Below are 20121 nucleotides of genomic sequence, written 5' to 3'. Positions count from 1 at the left end.
TTTTTTTTTTTTGTGGTTTTCTGAAAGTCATGATTCAAGAACGATACAAAATGTAAATTTTGCAATCTGCAGTTATAGTTTTTGTCACATGTATACAAAGAATTCCCTATGCAAATTAATCTACAAGGAACAAAAAGTAAAACGTGGAGCAAAGTTCATTCAGTTACAGTACAAACAATCAAGAACAACACTGCTTTAAAAGCGAGAAACTACACGGTAAAATCATAGAGTCAACGGAGTAAAAATAAAAAGGGATTTATTCAGCTCTGAAAACATCACTTTTTAAATCTGGAAGAAATGAAACCCAAGACTTTAATCTGATTCTGTATTTTTACACCATTTCTACCCTAAAATGAGCTACAACAAGATCATCTCTAGTAAAGAGAAAACAAAAACTTCACACTATGAAAGTTGATATAGTTATTGCACCCTGGATTTTTAAATGACTTTTTTTTGTTGAGGCAGGTTAGATTCAGTAACTTCTTACTCCACTAAACACCAACAGTAGAGCTTGTTGTGTCTCCTCCAGTGTTGTGTTGGAGTAAATCCAGCTCAGCTCAGTGACGTGTTGGCTTTGAAGCAAGAGTTGCTTGTACAAGGATCTGGATTCTGGACTGGTTTGGTCCAAAACTGTAAATTCCCTGTTCTTAAGCCATTAAAAGCAGCTTAGGAGCAACCTTGGAAAAAAAAAAACACCCATTCACCACACCATCGAGCATCGAACAGACTGCAGAGACCACTTTCAAGCACATGTTTTCTGACAGAGTAGAGCTTAGTTACCTTTTTGCCTGACATCTCTTTCAGGGTAATATAAAGCACAAAATAACCTCTATAGGTTCTGCAACATCATACAGGACACTAAGTGCAGGCCCAGGTTTTACCACAAATTAGTATTTGTATATAATTAGCATGAAACTCTTTTGTTTTCATTTTTAGCTCAGTTTTTGGGTTGAGGTCAAGTTAAATTACATTAATAGATTTAGGTCTCAGTAAGTTATTTTGGTTACAGCTGGTTTTTTAACAACCTGCTCTTACACTAGCTCACTGTTGATGTTTTGAAACCCTCTTGTGCCCTGCGATGATTTCTAAAGATGTAAGCTGGGAGGGAAAAGTACAATTTCCCTGTGAGATCAGGCTGAAAAAAAACCTACTACAGTCCAGAGGGAAAGTGAGGCTCATATTTATGAATCCAGCTTTTCTCATGTTCATGCTGTTCATTTTAAAGGTCCCATATTGTATAAAGGTAGATGTCCATGTGTTTGTGATTCTAAAGCAGGTCTAGGTTCTATATTAATACTGTGAAAGTATCAAAGCCTCAGTCCACAGAGAAATGCACACAGCCTGTATTCAGAAACTGAGCCTTAAAACCAGCCGTCAGGACTTCTGGAACTTTGTGATGTCACAACACAGAGGTCACCGCTCTCAACCATGCCTCAAGCCCCGCCCACCTGGACCCACCATCCAACCTTACTGGATTTGGTTTCTCTGAGTGTTTACCTGAAATCTGCTGTATTTTTATTGGATCATTCAGTAAACAGTCAGTACAATCAGAGGAGAGACTCAGATCCTCTCTTCTGATTGGCTGACTGACCTGTTGTTACTAGAGCTCCAGAGAGAGGCCTGAGAGAGGAGATGTAAAACGACACTGAGATGGTTTTTGGTTCTTAAAACCACAGATATATCTTCTTATATCAACACAGAAAACACAGGGAAAGTGTAAAATGTGGGAACTTTGAGCCTTGTCTTGCTTCATGACTCTGTTTCGCTTCAGCTTTAGCCCACGAGCTCAAGGCCAGACCTGATTCTGCAGGATTCTCTGATACAGAACAGAATCACGAGGAAATAGAAACTGAGACTGCAGCTGCCACCACCTGCGAGAGTCTTAAGGCAGTTTTGCTTCTCAGCAGATGTAACAGGTGCTGTGCTACCAGCCAGTTGAGACTCATCTGCTCACTGATCAATGATCCAAAAAGTCCTGAGGATCATTCAAGGGTTTTTTACGCTGTGTGCACTGCCGTGTTGAAACTCTCATCGTTCTGAACATGGAGTCATAAACTGAGGTTGGAGGAGTCAGTGTCAAAGTCACGTAGATGTAGGTTTTTGTGATTTCCATAATGATCATCCACATTTTCTTAGAAACACGTAAATACAGCTGGTTGTGAGAGCAGTCCGATGAAGCCGCTGAGCTTCAGGATGGCTTTGGAGCCGTGGACTAACAGGTGTCAGCGCATTTATTCTTTAGAGCCGCGAGAACTTCCTGTGATCGTGGTACGATTTGACTTCACAGCCTGCATGCTGACAACCTCAACCACATTTGTGACTTGTGGATGTTGGCGTTGAGGGTTTGTCACACTTTGTATCGTTATGAGATTACAAACTCACAATGACGATTTTTCTAATAATTGAATTGTGTATTTATTTGTCTACGGTGCAAATCCGTTGCTGTTTTTATTTTCTGTTTCCATCGATTCAGCCAGAGTAGAAGAAAAATATGATGCCAGAGGCTTTTTTCTCCAGAACTGTACTTCATGAAATGTTACAGCTGCTTAAAGACTGAGTCACTATTGACCGCTCACAAAGCCTCGAACCCTTAGTTACTGTTGCTATGTCTGTCAGGATTTCCAGTCTCATATAAGCAGCCTACAGTGATAACGGTGGCAGAACATTATTTGATGACTGCATATGAGATGTCAAAAGGCTAAAGCTAATCAATCACAGGTAAAAAAAAAATCTGCATCCTCACCAACTTAGCAAACTTGGAAAGTGAAGAGATAACATTGTTCTTGTGTTGCAGTGTAGAGCCACGGACAAGCAAGACAGAGGTTAATGATTTATTGCTTTGTATTTTTTTGGAGTATAAGCTTCCTCATACACAACAGAACAGGACACAGGCAGTAATATCACTTTGGTGGACTAGCTTCCACATATTGGGGAAATAACACACAGGGGATATTCTTCTTGTAAATGGGGATTCTTTCTTTCTTCGAGCAGCACCGGGCTCGATTGCTACTGTAGGGAGTGAGCCAGTTAGCTGGACCTGTGGGCCGCAAACATATTGCAACTGGGTCAACAAATGACTTGGAAAACAGAGCAATTTTGGTTTTAAAGGTGTAATTATAAAAGAAAAATAAATAGAAAATATAGGTAATATTTTTAAATGATGTAAAATGGATTGATTCTTGCTTTGTTTCTCACATTAAGGCCTGTCACTGTGAAAAGCCAATGATAAGTGTATCAAAACAGCTGGTTAGCGACAGGAAGAGTGAAAAGGAAGGAGAGTCAAGAGACAGATAGTGAATCAACTGGTGACCTAAATGTTTCCCCTGATTTCAGTTCAATCCTGAATGTTTGACTACTGCTTAAAATAAAAAGTGCATTATTTGACCTCTGTATTGTTACAGGGTGGGATGTTGGCCGCCAACATGTTTTTTAGATTTTCAAGTGGATCATGAGTTGGAAATGTTGGGGACCAGCACTTTAGATCTTATTTAGACCAAAAAAAAAAAAAAAAAGACACCACACTCAAAACTCTACAAATGCAGATTGTTGTGCTCATTACAGCACAATTCACATTATCTCTGAATGTGAAACTGGGCAATCAGTGTTCAGTGAATGGTTGGGTTGTGTTGTAGGATTCAGACACTAATAGCACATTAAACATTTATTTACATGAAAATGCTTTTGTACGTATTCACCTAATTAGCTGGGCATGCTAGTGTTTGCAGCTTACTGTGTGCAATGTGCCTGACAAGTTCATATTATAAAGTCATTTCTGACACAGATGCTTTTGTTCCTTTTCTTTCGAGCTTGCATGATATGTCATTTTCCACCTTTAAGCAGTGTGGACTACAGGAAATATGTGCGCCTTTCATATTTCCTGTAAACACACAGTAGAACTACATTTGATTGAATATGTGTAATTAGCGGTGCGCCGCTTGTTTTACACGCTGACTAACATGATGACAAATTGAATGACAAATGCATCACAGGACCCACTTCTCCTTTTCAGTTCTCACATGGTTGTGAAAGAGATGAGTCTCGGTCCAATATCTGATCATCATTAACGCTAAATGTAACTAAAGTGCTCGTCAGGGTGTGTGAAACCCTTCTTTTATGTTATCTGGTTTGGTGAACTGTTGGTTTGTGTGTGTTGAGGTGGTTTAAGGCCCTTCCTTAAACAGCTTCCTTCAGCTGCCACTTCTCGCTCTTTCTTCCTTCTTTCTGATTCTCTCACACACATGCAATGATATGTAGGTTTACACCTGTGGGACAAAGCAGCTTCGTTGAACCCAAGCAGCCGTCAGTGAGCTGAGTGCGACGTGTCTGCTGTGGTCAGAACTGCTGCTCACTCAGCTCATTGTGGTGAAGTTGCATATGAAAGGGTGGGCGCTTTTTCTTGATAGTTGATGATTTGTATTTTGTATGTGCAGACCAGTTTCCACGTCTGACTAGAAGTAACAGAGGGGGGCATGAAATAACTCACCAGAGCATAAGGATCTGTTCACACCTTTAAATCTCTTTTAAGAACGTATTGATCTCTTTACCCTATTCCCGTGGGCACTGTGTTTTAATTTAAAATGTATTGATTATTATAAATGTGCAGACAGTGTTAAGCACTTTGTAAACAATATTGAAAAAAACTTTTATATATGGTTGCTGATGTGTGTTTACGCAGTATGACCATTCAAGAGATTCACGGGAGTCAGGTCTTAAAACCCACCTCATCGCGCCTGCCATGTAATCCACTCAAAAGGATTTTAGTGAAGAGGTTTTATGTCTCATGAAGGTCTTAATCTTATTTCACAGTTTGAGGAGAATAAACCCTGAATCCACAAGATATTCACCACCAGCAGCTTAAAGGTCCCATATTGTATAAAGGTAGATGTCCATGTGTTTGTGATTATAAAGCAGGTCTAGGTTCTATATTAATACTGTGAAAGTATCAAAGCCTCAGTCCACAGAGAAATGCACACAGCCTGTATTCAGAAACTGAGCCTTAAAACCAGCCGTCAGGACTTCTGGAACTTTGTGATGTCACAACAAAGCAGTCACCACTCTCAACCATTCCCCAAGCCCTGCCCATGTTTTTGGTATTTAAAGAAACAAATATTTTATTGATATTAACACTTCAAATAAAACACCAAAAACATGTCAAATATGGGACCTTTAAATCCAAAACTAAGAAAACATCTTAAGAAAACCCCAATATTTAACTCTTTAAAGGACATTTCATGATATGATATTTGGTATTATCGAATATCAGCCCAACATTTCCCAAAATTACGGACTTTTTTTTCCTACAGTTTTGCACAGTGCGCCCTGCTGCCAAGTACGACCCTCATTTCACTGCTTTGCTTACTGTGCTTGCATTTGACAAATAAATCTTCAAACTGGTGTTTAGAGGCTGCATTGTTTTAACTGTAATACAAGTATTAAATATTATATAAAATTTTGGATATTACCCAAGCAATAATATTAACATCTGTACAAATGTGCTATTTTTTTAAACAAAATTACCGTAAACAAAACACTGTTAAAAGCACAGTGTCTTCTCTGTGTGTTGGGCAGGTCGCTCATCAGCTGAAAACAGGCTCGTTCTGAGCAGTGAGACTCAATTATCAAATATCAGACTGTCAGGCAGTCGACTGCAAGAAGCCAGTTCCACATTACATATAATTAATTATAGTTTTTAAATATTACCTTTAAAGTAATATTAACCATTCACACAAGGTATTAAATAGCAACACTTTTTCAACCCGGCATGATTAAATCTTCTGAAAACACTTTATGCTTCAGCCTTTTTTTCTAATTTTGTGTAAAATAGTACATTCAAAATTATAAATACAGACGCACAACATCAAGAAATCACTGGTTTTCAATCCAAGCATAGCAGCAGGAGCCTTCAAAGACCTGAAATAATCCAACCTAATGAATATAGTCAGCATTAATTCACACAAACACACACACACACACCACTCTGGTACACCTCCACCCGTCCCACAGGAACAACATCTGATGCCGTGCTGAGGAAGCTGCTTGCTCCCCAGAGATGAAACCACATTAGCATGTGTGAGTTCTTATCTTCTGAGTGGTGGCTAATTAGATTCTGCGGCTCTAATATGAATAATCTGATGTGCCGTTGCTTCTCCTCCTCATCGTCAGCTGAGCCTCCAGGTTCTGCTGAAGTAAGGACGGACACGTGAATGGATGAATCTCTGTTCTCTGTGTTTCTTTCTTTTAAAGTCTTTAATCTCTGTTAATGTATTACACAACCTCGCCAGTGAAAACTTGTGTAACTGCGACAGCATAATGAAAATTGAGACATTTGTCTTCTCCATTAGCTACAGCCTTGTTTGTTCTGTAAAATCAGGACTTAAATATCTTCATTCAAATCATTCATTCTGCTTGAATAAGCCACTTGGTCCAGTCTTCACACTGCACTTATTAACAGAGTTCGTCACTGACAGTGTACCATGCATGTTTCATAAGGAGCTGGAAGGTCTAGTCATGGTGAAGAGGAATCACCGCTCTGTGGTTTGCTCACAGTTGTAATGATAAGTCTTCCTGCGAAAGGAATCGATGTTAATGTCGTCCCACACATGATATTTGTCATCTTTCATGCTGCTTTGCTGGAGCTTATGAAGATCTGTCACCTCTTCTGACTTATGATCCATGTTCTGCCCCCAGACTTCATCTCTGTTTTACTCACAGTTCCTGGTGTGACATTCGTTTACAATTACTCACTGATAAACTCTGACCTTTTTGAATGAAAAGGTGGGAGTGGAAAGAATTGCAAAAAAATACTGAGCTTGCATGAAAGTGTTATTACCTAAAAATAATTGTGTTTTATTGGAGCGCACTGACCAGCAACTCTGACTGACATGGAAATAAAATACATTTACTCAAGTCTGAACTCAGCCTCATCAGATTGTTGATTATTGCCTTATACATCCGTTTTGTATAAAAACTATTAAAATTTTAAATTATGAAATGATGTATTATGTATTATGTATCCTGGTTTACCAGGATGTTAAATGGAGAGTTGCCATTTTAAATGCTAATAATTACAAGTCCAAATGTTTGCTGTAAAAATAAAATGTGTAAAGAAATCAATTTTTAACTGCTGTCACTGTCTGGAAAGCTAACATGGCTGATAATATTAATCAAGCTAGAGTCCAAAGTGATAACAAAATGACTTAATTGTTAAAAACAAAAAAGATGTTATCAGATTAAAGCTGCACCAATCAATATATTTATATTAACAGTGAATTAAGTGACAATGTGCAGTGTTAAAGGTGACAACCCCACAGAGAGATCACCTAATCCTGCTGTTTGCCTCAGCTGCATGGAGACCTTTAACATTTCTTTATCTGTTTTGGTTTTACAGAGCACAGCTTTGTAATTTGGTTCAAATTCATTATCTTGTCAATGTTGTTTCCAACTACAGCTGAAAATGTTGAGAGAAAAAGTTGATAAATCTTAAACTAAGGTTACGACTTGTCCTCAGGAGTTCATGGAGACCAAAACAGAATTAGAAGTCGAGTGAATATTGGACACAAACGCTGATGTTACTCTGTTTCTGTTGAATGTGTAAATAACCAAGCGTTTGCGAAGACATTCACTGAAAACAGCTTCACAAGGTGATAATACGTTGTTCCATATGTTTTTCCATGGCTTGTTCAAAATCACTTACTGCAGCTTTAGGATTGATTTCACATTTCCTCAATCTTGCTCCAAATCAAATTTTCTATTGTACCTGATGTGTATTTGTATTGGATGCAAATGTTGAGATTAAAATGCAGTGAAGCAAAAATAGATCAGTCTAAACTTAAAGTAAAAGTATTAATGACTTTAACAAATATTTAGATCTACAAGCGTTGTAATTTTAGCAATGACAGGAAATGTAGGTTGTTACTTCAACTGCTGCCAAAAGCACTTTTCTCTAAGCTCTAACTACATGGTAAGAGAAAAAAATGTTTAGTGTACAGTGTTTTTCTGTCTGAGTCGACGGTTGCTGAATTTCTATTTATTCTTTTCAGGCAGTCAAACCAGAAAAGACTTGAATAATTCACCAGTTTTCTTTTTCCAGTGACACTGTACCCAACTCCAGTGGCATTTCTGTTCAGTCAACAACTTTGAAGCTTTTCCATATTTTCTTCTCCTCCTTTAAAGCCCTCACTTGCATCTCTAGCTGTTTTATAGTCAGAGTTTCCACATAGGTGTGGAACAAGAACAGTTCTCCTTTTATTTGCCATCTGCTGCCGGAAAAAAGTCCAGAGGATACAAACTACTGTACAGAGAACGACATCAGTGTGTTCTTCTGCTGTGTAGAAGACATGACTTCTCTGGGTTTCCCGTTGCTGCGTTGCAATCACTGTTAAACTGTTACTGTGCACGTTTCAGAATATACAGTAGATGGGTCATTTGTAGGTGAACGGTCCCAGTGTTGTTGAGATCTTGATTTGATTTCTTTTCTTCTTCTCTGTTACAGACTGAAAGCTCTGGTCTCAACAGGAGGTCGGAGTGTGCAAGCAGCATGTGACTGGTAAGTTTAAACAACAAATGTGTGTATACAGTACATTCACATATACACAATAAATGCACCACAAGCCAAAGAAAAAAATGTGTGTTATACTGCCCTCTGCTGTAGAAGGCTGGTAAGAGTCTGTCCATAAAACCGAACAGGTTGTATTACCTTTCATACAACTGGATGCAAACTGAATGACGATACCTTAAATAATAATAACAGTTATAATAATAACAATTTTCTTATTTAAATTGTTCCTGTATTTAATCATTTAAATCCCATTGAAGGGAGATCTGGCCAAGATGTCTGCAAAAAAGGTTACAGACAATATAGGAACAGATAAAACAACAATAAAAACAGATGATAACTGATTAAACTAAGGTTAAAAGTAACAGTGGAACAGACACAAATAAAGATGGAGTAATTTGAATTCTGCCATAGATTCATCAAAGCAGACTGTTCCAGATAGTTGGAGCAGAAAACGTTTTCTTTCTCATTTCTGTCTGCACATTAGGGACAGACAGCAAATATATGTCTTGTCTTGTGATCTTTGATCTCTGATTGCGAGATGAAAGATTTGAAATAAAACATTAGTTTGCATGTTCTGCTTGTGCCTGTGTGGGTTTCTCCGGGTGCTCCGGCTTCCTCCCACAGTCCCAACAAATCTCAGGAATACAAAGCACAAGTATGTGGAAGTGGTTTTAATTTGATTCCAATTTTTGATTAATAATAATAAACAGAGTCTAACATGTGGAGACACTTTGCTGATGCATTCATATAAATCGCTACGATCAAGAACCAGTGAAGATGACAACTGGCCTTCTCTTAGCTTGTGTCTAAACCTGCCTTCAGTTTCAGTTTCCTCACAAAGTTTAGCTGAGTTCACATTTTATCGAGCCAGATAACGAGATATTTATAACTGATATCAACTGTTTTCTTCCCCTGACTTGTAACAGTATCCACAAAGTCTCCAGGCTTCTTCCTAGCACTAGAAAAATCTAATCATTCAGTCAAAATCAATTTAGTTTTATCTACATTCACCACATGTTTGTGTCAACTGAGCTCAGACTGTAAAATATTTAATGGAGACTCTAGTTTATGAAGAGCGATGCAGTAACACCTGAAATAAAAGTGGGCTAAACACAGAACCTTGAGGTGCTCCATTAACCACAGACAGACAAGTTGAACTGTGTTTGGCCAAATAAGAAATTACGCACCATTCAGTCATAGCACAATGTCCATCATAGCACTGGTGAAAAAATAAAGTCTGTTTTTGTTCATTAAATTTGGATGTATCTGAAAGGCCAAGGAGTTTATTCATTCAGAGTCACTGTTGTCGTGGCTGCAGGGGGAGAACAATGTTACCAGAAAACAAGCAGGCAAGGCGGAAAGTTTCGTGTCCCAGAATCTCAGTTCAAGACAGAAAATGTTCCAATTATAAAGGAGCTGTAGGGCTCAGATGTGCCAGCTGCGGTGAACGTGGTCGTACGGCTGAAATCATTTGCATTCAGGACTGTGTACTTGCCCAGTTCTTCTTTTAAGGGTTATATTCTGCCACAAGGGCACAACTCAGCATTCAAAAGATAATAAAGGCGTGACGTCCTGCCCTGGTCTCACAGCACAGTATTCAGTCCTGATACCTGTCCTTCAGTCCATTCACCTCCGTCTCTTCCACAGGCTTTTTTCCCACGTGGATGACCCGTTCCTGGATGACCCTCTGCCCAGGGAGTTCGTCCTCTACCTGCGGCCCAGCGGACCCCTGCAGAACCAGCTCTCCCACTTCTGGCATCAGAGCCGAGTCACTTGTGGCAAAAATAAAGCCCACAACATTTTTCCCCACATCACTCTCTGCCAGTTCTTCATGGTGAGCTGAACTTTAATGAAGGCTGATGGTTAAAGGTCGTTAAAGGTTTTAGGGTCACGCCCCAGACGGAGTAAATATCAGCTGGATTCTGTTTGTATGATTCTCTTCTTCGTCCTTGCCTCTTTTCAGACAAGCACCTCATTATATGGATGTGATGACATTTTGACAGAGCTATAGTCACTTTGGACCCAGTAACAGTTTCCTATCTATTCCAACATGGCTCAGGTCTGAATTAAATTCCACAAAAATCACTGTGCAAAGGAAATAAATCACACTATGAAAGATTTTTTCCCCTCATCCTCGTCAGCAAAAGAAGTGGAAAAAAAAAAAGTTGGCGATCTCCTCTTTATATTTTAAATTATATCCTGCAAAACACTTCACATACAGTGTTTTCCCCAACTTAAAGGGACCCTGTGGACTTTTCTTATAAGCAAACAAAGTTATGTTTAGATTCAGTGTTACTCACCAAAACATGTTGTGCGTATCTCTCCTGCCTTGTTTACATCCAGGTTTGCTGGTTATTTACTGTGCACTTCTGCTGGTTTGCGTTGCTGCATTCCTTTGTACAATACCTCTGTCAACAGTAAATTAGTGGAACAGGGTGACACTGGTGGCAGGAACGTGTATCTCCTGAGTACATCATCCCACACAGGGCACCTTTAAGATGTTGTGATCTGTCATAAATTCAGAACCAGCAGCAGAAAAAACAACAAAAAAAAACATCACTTCAACAGATGAAAACAGGAATGTTGCTTGTTCCATGTCTCAAAAGGTCTTATGTCTTTTTCCTTCCACGCAGTGTGCAGACCACAAAGTAGAAGCTCTAGTTGAGGCCCTCCAGGCCACCGTACAGCAGTGGCGGGGTCGCTTTCCCAGCCCGCTGCCCTTAGAGCTCTACACATCCTCCAACTTCATCGGCCTCTTTGTGGAGGAACAGGTGGCCGACATCCTCAAGCAGTTCGCAGCCGACTTTGCCACAGAGGCTGCAAGGAAGGCAGGTAGGAGCCAGATACCCACAATGCCCTGGGTTTGGAAGATGTTTGGGATCTTAGCTGCATGTCTCCCCTTCATTCTTTGTCACTTTGCTGTTGAGTGTTTAGAGTATGTCAGCATCAGTTCATCAGTTCAGGGCATCGTGTCGGGTTGTTAAAGCGCTCACTGCATCTGTCACTCTCACTGTCGTTAAACACAAGTGAAAATGAAGCTGACTGCCAAATAATATCTCCGGCTGCTCAGTGCCAAATCAGATTAGAGGCTGCGGTGTTGGTGTTAACGCTCTGTCATATTTCTGCTTCACGGTAAAGACACAGATTAGATCGTGTCATCAAAATCAGATATAGAAATGTTGATGGTTGTTGGTTTTTACAGTGTAACCCCACTGCAACTTCTTACATTTTTTATGAGGTGTATTTTCTACACAGTGTGTCGTTGGTGTGGTTCTGTACTGATCTGTCTGGTTACCCAGCTCCAGCTGCGTTCATCTCCTCTGTGAAGAATAAAAAGAACAGATGTGGTTTTTAGAGCCTGATTTTTATCATGTTTGATGGCAGGTTTAAATCTTTTTCTCCTTTCCTAAGATTTTGTCTGTACACTTCCCTCTAGGAGGAGAGCAAGTACACAGAGGGTTTCTGTTGCAGTTTTGTGCAAAATAGAAGCGATATATCAGAAAAATAGACAAAAAACTATTGCGAATGGTCTGTGTTTCAATCGAGTGATGTTACGTGAATAAAGCTGGTTTCTCTCCTCTTGTAATATCGTTCAAATTAAACGTGACGATGGATTTCCAGCAGTTTGCCTCTCGGGTCAAACTCGCTCCCTGCGGCCTGATATGGGTTGATAAGAGTTTCCATTTTAATTTTGCAACATATTGCACATACATACAGAAGCCAAGAAAGGCCATACTCGCAATTATTTATATCCTGTTATCTTGAGATGATGTCATATTATCGGGAGAAAATGATTTTGATATTGATAAGGTTAATTTTGACGTAGAAATATTAAGGTTTTATGGTAAATTAAGATAAAAATCAGGAGTAATACTATTGTCTATTTACTTGCATTTCCACAAACACACTTTTTATGATATAGTTGATCTCTGCGACACAGAATCTCACACATTATTAACACTGATGAAAAATAGGTTTGAACAGCAGAAACCGATGATCTCTCCTTCTTCATCTCATCCAGAGGTCCACGTGGAGCCTCACAAGAAGCAGCTCCATGTCACTCTGGCCTACAACTTTCCCAATGATCACCTCCCATCACTGGAGAAACTGGCCAAGGGCATTGAAGTCAAGCTGGGCTGTGATTGGCTGGCTGTCTTGTTCTCCCGGGACATCCGTTTTGCTAACCATGAGGTAGTTATTATTCACACTAACAAGATCACAGATATCGATTCGTTATAAATGTCAGCAACTCTACGTGTCTCCTGTGCAGACCCTGCGGGTGATGTACCCCTACATGCCTCAGAATGAGGATGAGCTGGAGCTGGTTCCAGGGGATTTTGTCTTCATGTCTCCGGTGGACCAGAGTAGCACCAGCGAGGGCTGGGTTTACGGGACCTCGCTCACATCTGGGCTGTCTGGCCTGCTGCCTGAGAATTATGTCAGCCTGGCCGATGAGTCCGACACCTGGGTCTTCCATGGGTGAGAGCACCTCACGCTCCTATAAGAGGTGGCTTTAACGACCCAGATAAGATTTAGTGTGAACAGTCTTTGTCCCAGATGGTCCTAATAATTTTGGTGACCCCCTAAACCTTGAATAATGTCACCATTGTACACAAGAAGTATCAAAATGTACATGTCATTCCAAATCCCGCAAGGTTGGATGGTGGATCCAAGTGGGCGGGGCTTGGGGCGGGGCTGAGAGCAGTTACTGCTTTGTTGTGACATCACAAAGTTCCAGAAGTCCTGACGGCTGGTTTTAAGGCTCAGTTTCTGAATACAGGCTGTGTGCATTTCTCTGTGGACTGAGGCTTTGATACTTTCACAGTATTAATATAGAACCTAGACCTGCTTTATGATCACAAACACATGGACATCTACCTTTAGACTATATGGGACCTTTAAATAAAAACAAAACATTTGATGATAATTACTTCAGGAGAAACCTGAAATGATAAATCTCTATGGAAATGTATTATTTTGGATCAGTTACAGATATCGAAGACGTATTTGGTTAATGCCAAAAAACTCCATGGATCAACTTTTCTTTGTTGCCAAAAGTAAATTATCCAGTTTGTACTTTATTCCTGATGCCTGTTCTCCTTGTCCACCACAGCTCCCATTCATTCTTCAGCTGTGGCCCCAGTGACAAGACCAGTAAAGAGAGAGGGATGTTTGACGGACTGCTGGACAGCCGACGCCCTGATAACACGAGTCCTGGAGACACACCCACCCTGAGTCTCATTTGTCATCCAATGCAGGTAATCTTGTGTTCAAGATTCACTTAGTTCACATTGTGTTTTTAAATTTAAAATGAAACATGTATGAGGTTTTGTATAAACATTATCAAAAACCCTGTAATTTATTGAAGTCTTTTCTTTCCCAGCAGGTCCTGCGGATCAGTGGGGGTCACTCCCGGCAGTCAAAGCGATCACTTTTTGTCTGCCGGCACGGTGAGAGGATGGATGTGGTCTTTGGGAAACACTGGCTCTCCCTCTGCTCAGACAGTAAAGGTGAGCACATCCACTCTGAAGGTCTGGCTCATGTGAATGGAGAATTTCATGAATATTGATGTATTGATGGGTTGGACGACCTTCCTCCTTTCATTAGACAAATAGTAGGTTATAGAAATAATCTACTTACTAGAAGTGTGTATTTTTGTTGTTCGGCAGGTAGATATATACGTTCCAATCTGAACATGCCCCCCAGTTTGCCACTGTGGGGAGGACAGAGAGACTACGACATGGACACTCCTCTCACTGTGTTTGGGTCCACACAGGCTCGACTCGTGGGTACGTCACCTGTATAGATCTAAGTGATGTGCTACACCTGGTGTGAGAGAACTGAAGCACAGCTCAGCATTTTGTTAACGAAACATATGTGTGTTAAATATGTGTGTTTCCAGGTGAGGCCCTGTTAGAGAGTAACACGGCGATAGACTTTGTGTACTGTTCTCCGTCTCTGCGGTGCGTTCAGACTGCACAGAACATCCTGAAAGGTGACAGAGTCTCCAACATTCACTCACTGATCCCTGAACAGCCACACAGAGACTTTCGTTGAACTAAACCTGTACTTTATAAAGTTAGATTATTGTTTGATCGGTTGTGTTTGTGTGAGCAGGTCTGCAGCAGGATGGTAAACTGAAGGTGAGGGTGGAACCGGGGCTGTTTGAATGGACCAAGTGGGTTTCTGGGAACTCCCTGCCTGCGTGGATACCCCCAGCTGACCTGGCCGCAGCCCACTTCAGTGTGGACACAATGTACAGGTGATGCAAACAACACACTGTGCAAGTAATTATATGATATGTGCATATTTAGTAATGTAAATATGTTTATCATCGGCAAAACAGCAGATACAGCATACAAAAACAAAATGACATTTGAGTTGAATGTGTCACAGCTACTATTGTATTACAGAGCTGTGTCTTAGCCAGCCTCAGGATACCAGAAAACTTGAGCTAAGCCCAAAGAAATCAGGCTAAACCACTAATCTCTCTCCATGATGACTTGACTGTTCATGGTTTCATTGCAACTTCTTTGCCTTTTGCATTTTTTTCCACTGAATGATCCAATAAAAATGTAGCAGATTTCAGGTAAACACTCAGAGAAACCAAATCCTGCAAGGTTGGATGGTGGGTTCAGGTGGGTGGGGCTTGGGGCGTGACTGAGAGTGGTGACTGCTTTGTTGTGACATCACAAAGTTCCAGAAGTCCTGACGGCTGGTTTTAAGGCTCAGTTTCTGAATACAGGCTGTGTGCATTTCTCTGTGGACTGAGGCTTTGATACTTTCACAGTATTAATATAGAACCTAGACCTGCTTTATAATCACAAACACATGGACATCTATCTTTATGCAACATGGGACCTTTAAACTACCTTCTTTTTGTGTTCTTCTACCCAAACAAATGTGTCAGGTGTTTATAATGATTCACACAGTATTTATTGCATCAAGAGCCCAATGGTCACTTCCATTAAAAAAAAAATCTCAGATCATAAGCAATATCAAATATTAAATCCATTCTTCATTTTTCTCTTTTCAACATCACATATTATCTGTTTGATCTGTTGTGTGCTTTGCATTTGCAGCATGTGAACATGTGTATACATACTGTATATACAGTACATGTTTGTACAGTGTTCAGTTTACATGCACTACCTGCAGCTGCAGCTGTGTTGTTTATCCACTCTGTCGGCCCTGCAGAGATTTCCTTTTATATCCCTGCGGTGCTGAAGTGTCTGTAGCTGGTTTTACTTGTCAAATCTCAACTTTCTCACTGAAAACAACCAACAAATCTCAGTGCACATCCAACAAATCTCTTCACTCAATAGAAGCTGAGTTTGCAACACAGTTTTTTTTTATGTGGCATTGGTTTTCTGATAACTGGTATTTGTCTCCATGTAGACCTCTGATCCCTGTCAGCAAGCTCACTGTGTCTGAATCCTATGAGAACTACATGAGTCGGAGCTACCAAGTGACCAAAGATATCCTGTCAGACTGCAAAAACACTGGTGAGAGACACACAGCAGAGCTCCTGGAGCTTTTTGCAATAGCTTGAGGTTGTTGAGTTTGTGTAGGTGAATCTTTTTACATTCACATGTGTTTGTCCTCTGCTGATGTTGCATCCTGCCTTGGTTTCCACTCTCTGTAGGAAACAACGTGCTGATTGTAGCCCACGCTTCTTCCTTAGAGGCCTGCACACGCCAGCTGCAGGGCCGCAGCCCACAGAGCGCCAAGGACTTCATCCAAGTAGTCCGAAAGGTCTGTTCACCACATCTCTGTTTTGATCTTTTTCTTCTATACATCCCACTTCACTATCCTTCCATCATTACTTCCATCTGGTCCCCTCAGTTCCCCTCCCTATCCTCACTGTGGTTGCAGAAACATGGGTGTGTGCACTTAAAACTCCAGAGATGTGAAGCATCCGCTTGTATGCATGACAGAAAAAAACAAACCACTTTCCTCCAATGTTCAAAAGGTTTCTTGTTTTCATTCACAGGCAGAACGAAGAAAAAGTTCCATCTGAGCTCCTCATGAAAACACATCTTCACTTTGTTTTCTGTGTCATGATTTCATTTTAATGTGGCCATGAAAAATATAGTTTAAGAAAAAGTTAAGCTAAATGTGCACATGTCCACTCCTCTAACATTACATCTGTTATTCAGGAGTATTGTTATAATCACTGCTGCATTAATGTGTGAGCAGCATTTTGTATTGTATTTGGTTATAAAGATATTTATGTTGATAATTACAGTTCAGTCAGAATATTTCACTGAAGAACATGAAGAATTGCTATTAAATTACTAGTAAATGAAAAACTATAACTTTCAGATAAATGTAGTGCAATAAAAACTACATTATTTTTCTGTGGAGTAGAAATGTGATGAAATACTAAAGTGCAAGTGCCTCAAAACTGTATTTAAGTAACTTAATTAAATTGACTTTGTTAAAGTTTAATACACCAACACATCAGCTCACAATCTCTGATATATATTAAATTCATAATTTGACTTAAAAAATAGAAATATGGGACATTCACTGTCTTCAATCAGCAGTATGATGAGGACTTAACATATTTACGTTTCGATCGGAGTCCAAATTTCTTTTATTATTACTACTATATTTGTGGCATTAGTCATTGCTGCACTTACCACCTGATCTAAACTTTTAGGTTTTTCCACCCTGACTAAATTCATTTCTGAGAGAAATTCCTTATAAAGGCCAAGTTTACATATACAAAAACAAATCACATGATCTAACAGTTTTATTGTACATGCCACCAGATGGCTGCACAGGGCTGTTCAGGGGTGTCGTACTTCAGCTCGAAGCTGCTCACTCCTCCTAAAACTAACCCTTCATTCCTCTGCTTGGTCCTCAGATCCCCTACCTGGGCTTCTGCTCCTGCGAGGAGCAGGGAGACACGGGGGTGTGGCAGTTAGTGGACCCTCCCATCCTCCCCCTCACACATGGACCAAACCACTCCTTTGACTGGAGGGAGACACTTCTGCAAGAATGATGATCTGACCCCCCCGCCCCCCAAACCTGATCATACTGTACTCCCACAGACTGCAGTCACAAGTTTCAGACCAGTGGCCCCAGAAACACTGGGACTTCTCTCTTCACACAGCTGGTGGTGTCTCAGCAGTGATGGTTGAAGGAGCCAAGTCCCAGTTGGTGAACTGACTCATTTCTTCATTGATTTATCAAATCCCCAAAAATCAGTGTACGTTTTGTTTTGTTTTTTTGTAAGAGGGAAGGAGAGGCCGGTTTGAGCAGTGTGGCTGGATGTCAGCTCGATCATGCTTCCTTACTGTCAGCCCAGTCTCAGGAAGTTTTGTGAAATTAGCATTAGCTCTGCCTCTGTGCATGGTGCATGATTATCAAGAAAAATATTATCCCAACATGAATCTAATGGTTTAAGTCAGCAGTAATGTCACTAAAACCTTAAATGTGAAAGTTGGAGGGTTTAGCTTTTAGCTCAGGAGGATCAGGTTTTGTTTGTATTTACCAAAGTTTCACTAAATTTCACTGAGCCAAATAGTTTTAGTTTCCTGGCTGAACACAAGCTAGATATCAAAGTAAACCCGGCCCACACTTGGGCCACATGCTTGTTTTCTTCTGGTCCAGTTTACACCTGGTTCCCAGATCTGGCCCACATACAGCATGACTCTCAGATGCTACGTCTTCATTTCGACCAATTCTGGCAAACAGCTGGAACATCTTCCGGCTGTCAGTCATTTCGGCGGATAACAGCCAGAATCTTCCCGGATGTAGAAGAATATGGGCCAGACTCAGGCCAAGGTTTCTTCTGAACCAGCTCGCTCTTCCAACTGGTTTGATTTACTTGTCTAAACGTAACCGTTCACTAATGTTCAACATTAGCCGTGTCTGGAATCACTCTGTTGTTTACTCATTAACTTTAATGAGCAGTAAACTGAGGCAGATGCAGTGTCTCACAGCTGCAGTTTTGGTATCTATCAAATCTGATGCATTGTGGGATTATTTGCTGTAAGTCTGAGGACAGTCTACAGTAAATGAGTTTCATAATTCAGAAAAATGCACTAGATAGAAAATAGTGATTTTGGACACAGCTTTGACTAATGCATAACATGTGAATGTTAGCATGTTAAAATGTGTGCACAGCTAAAGTTAGCATCACCATGTCACCACGCTAGTTTAAGAGGGAAGAATGTTGCATGTTAACATGCTAACATTAGCACAGCTCAGTTGTACTCTGAGCTTAACTGCAACATCTCACATGCTAATTGTTAGCCTTGTTAGCATTATTACAGAGGCTAAACCTTTTTGATTTGGGAAACATTGTGGGATTAAAGAGCAGCATTTTAGGGTCGAATTGGACCAAAATCTACATGTGTCCACAATATTTGATTTGCTTTTGAGTTTGTGTTTATTTCACAAAATTTTATGAGACTATTGAGTATTTTGAGTTTGTCACGAGTGTCATAACAGTACTGCTTTCCTGCACAGTTTCACCGTACATGTGAATAAGAACACAGCGGCTGTTGACTCAGCTCCTGACCAGAATGAAAACAGATGGTATAAACTGTTTGAAAAGAAATCTTATCCATTGTCCTGCTTGTTCTGCTTCAGTCTCTGAGAGAGGACGTATCAGCTCCGGTTTCAAGTCTTCATCAGGGACTTTCCTGATGCTTCCCACTTAATGTGGCCCCTCATATTGTCTTTATTTTGGCACCACATGTAGCACATACAGTACAGCTGTGCTCTCTACCGGTCATGTAGTGTGCGTACAAAAATCAAACATCCGCATCTATAACAGCACAACCTGCACTATTGACAATCATACAGTAGCTTCTTGATTCTGGTCCAGCAACATTTTGAGTCTGTGTTGTGATATGTTGTTCAGGGGTTCAGAGTAGCTGTAAATATCATATTTTAAAAGGAAAAAAAATAGTCTTCCAATTTTATTTCTATTTATTTATAAACATTTCTTTCAGATGTTACAAGCAAAAATATATATAAAAAAGAGGATCATCGCTTTTAACAGCATGTAAGAATTTATCTCAGGTGTTGACTGCATTTAAAACATATGTATATGCAGCTTTGAAAACTGTTCCATTGATTGAGTGACTGTGTTGTTGTGAGTGCCTCTTGAAATTAAAGTGATGTCTCCTGATGAACTGACTGCCCACTCATAGCTACAGAAGAAGAAGTGAACTCCATCTGTTGCCGCGGCTGATGCTTGATGTAAGCCACATGTGCGATGTGCATTGTAACACTTGCATGTTTTGAATTTATCATAAGACAGTTCTTTACTTATCCCTCTCTAGCCTGGGTTGAATTTCAAAGATATTTTATTGCTTGGAGAACTGACAACTATATGTCCTATCAGGTGCTTCCTAAAGCCATACATGATGGAAACTCGTTCAGAGGGCTTCAGTGCAGTTCCCATTCAATGAGATATTCCAGCCTACATCCTGTCAGCTTACGTCAGAAAGTGTGGCTCCATGTGGTTTATTTTGCTCACTTCACTGACAGGAGCAACAGATCCCCGCTTTAACTTTTCAGGCCCAGGTGAATCCTGTGTTCAC

The 20121-nt window shown here is 40.3% G+C and overlaps 1 protein-coding gene across 2 annotated transcripts in view; it reads left to right on the top strand.

The window, feature by feature from the left end:
* LOC139614590 (ubiquitin-associated and SH3 domain-containing protein B-like) overlaps positions 1-19710 on the top strand; it is a 45508-nt gene extending 25798 nt beyond the window's left edge. Inside the window, exons 2-14 of one of the 2 annotated variants that reach the window (XM_071471953.1) lie at positions 8492-8545; positions 10205-10391; positions 11191-11389; positions 12579-12748; positions 12828-13036; positions 13671-13815; positions 13944-14067; positions 14227-14346; positions 14460-14552; positions 14675-14819; positions 15956-16062; positions 16203-16312; positions 17430-19710. In XM_071471953.1, the coding sequence (XP_071328054.1) occupies positions 8492-8545; positions 10205-10391; positions 11191-11389; positions 12579-12748; positions 12828-13036; positions 13671-13815; positions 13944-14067; positions 14227-14346; positions 14460-14552; positions 14675-14819; positions 15956-16062; positions 16203-16312; positions 17430-17567 (1801 nt within the window). In that variant the 3' untranslated portion in view covers positions 17568-19710. Of the gene's footprint in view, positions 1-8491; positions 8546-10204; positions 10392-11190; positions 11390-12578; positions 12749-12827; positions 13037-13670; positions 13816-13940; positions 14068-14226; positions 14347-14459; positions 14553-14674; positions 14820-15955; positions 16063-16202; positions 16313-17429 lie in introns of both variants that reach the window. The other variant, XM_071471952.1, reaches the window with a different exon arrangement.
* The last annotated feature ends 411 nt before the right edge of the window (positions 19711-20121 follow it).

This window comes from Trachinotus anak, unplaced genomic scaffold, assembly GCF_046630095.1.
Source record: "Trachinotus anak isolate AG129_WGS33_773 ecotype Australia unplaced genomic scaffold, CSIRO_AGI_Tana_v1 ptg000034l, whole genome shotgun sequence".
NCBI classification, from domain to species: Eukaryota; Metazoa; Chordata; class Actinopteri; order Carangiformes; family Carangidae; genus Trachinotus; species Trachinotus anak.
This window is presented reverse-complemented; position numbering and strand designations above follow the sequence as displayed.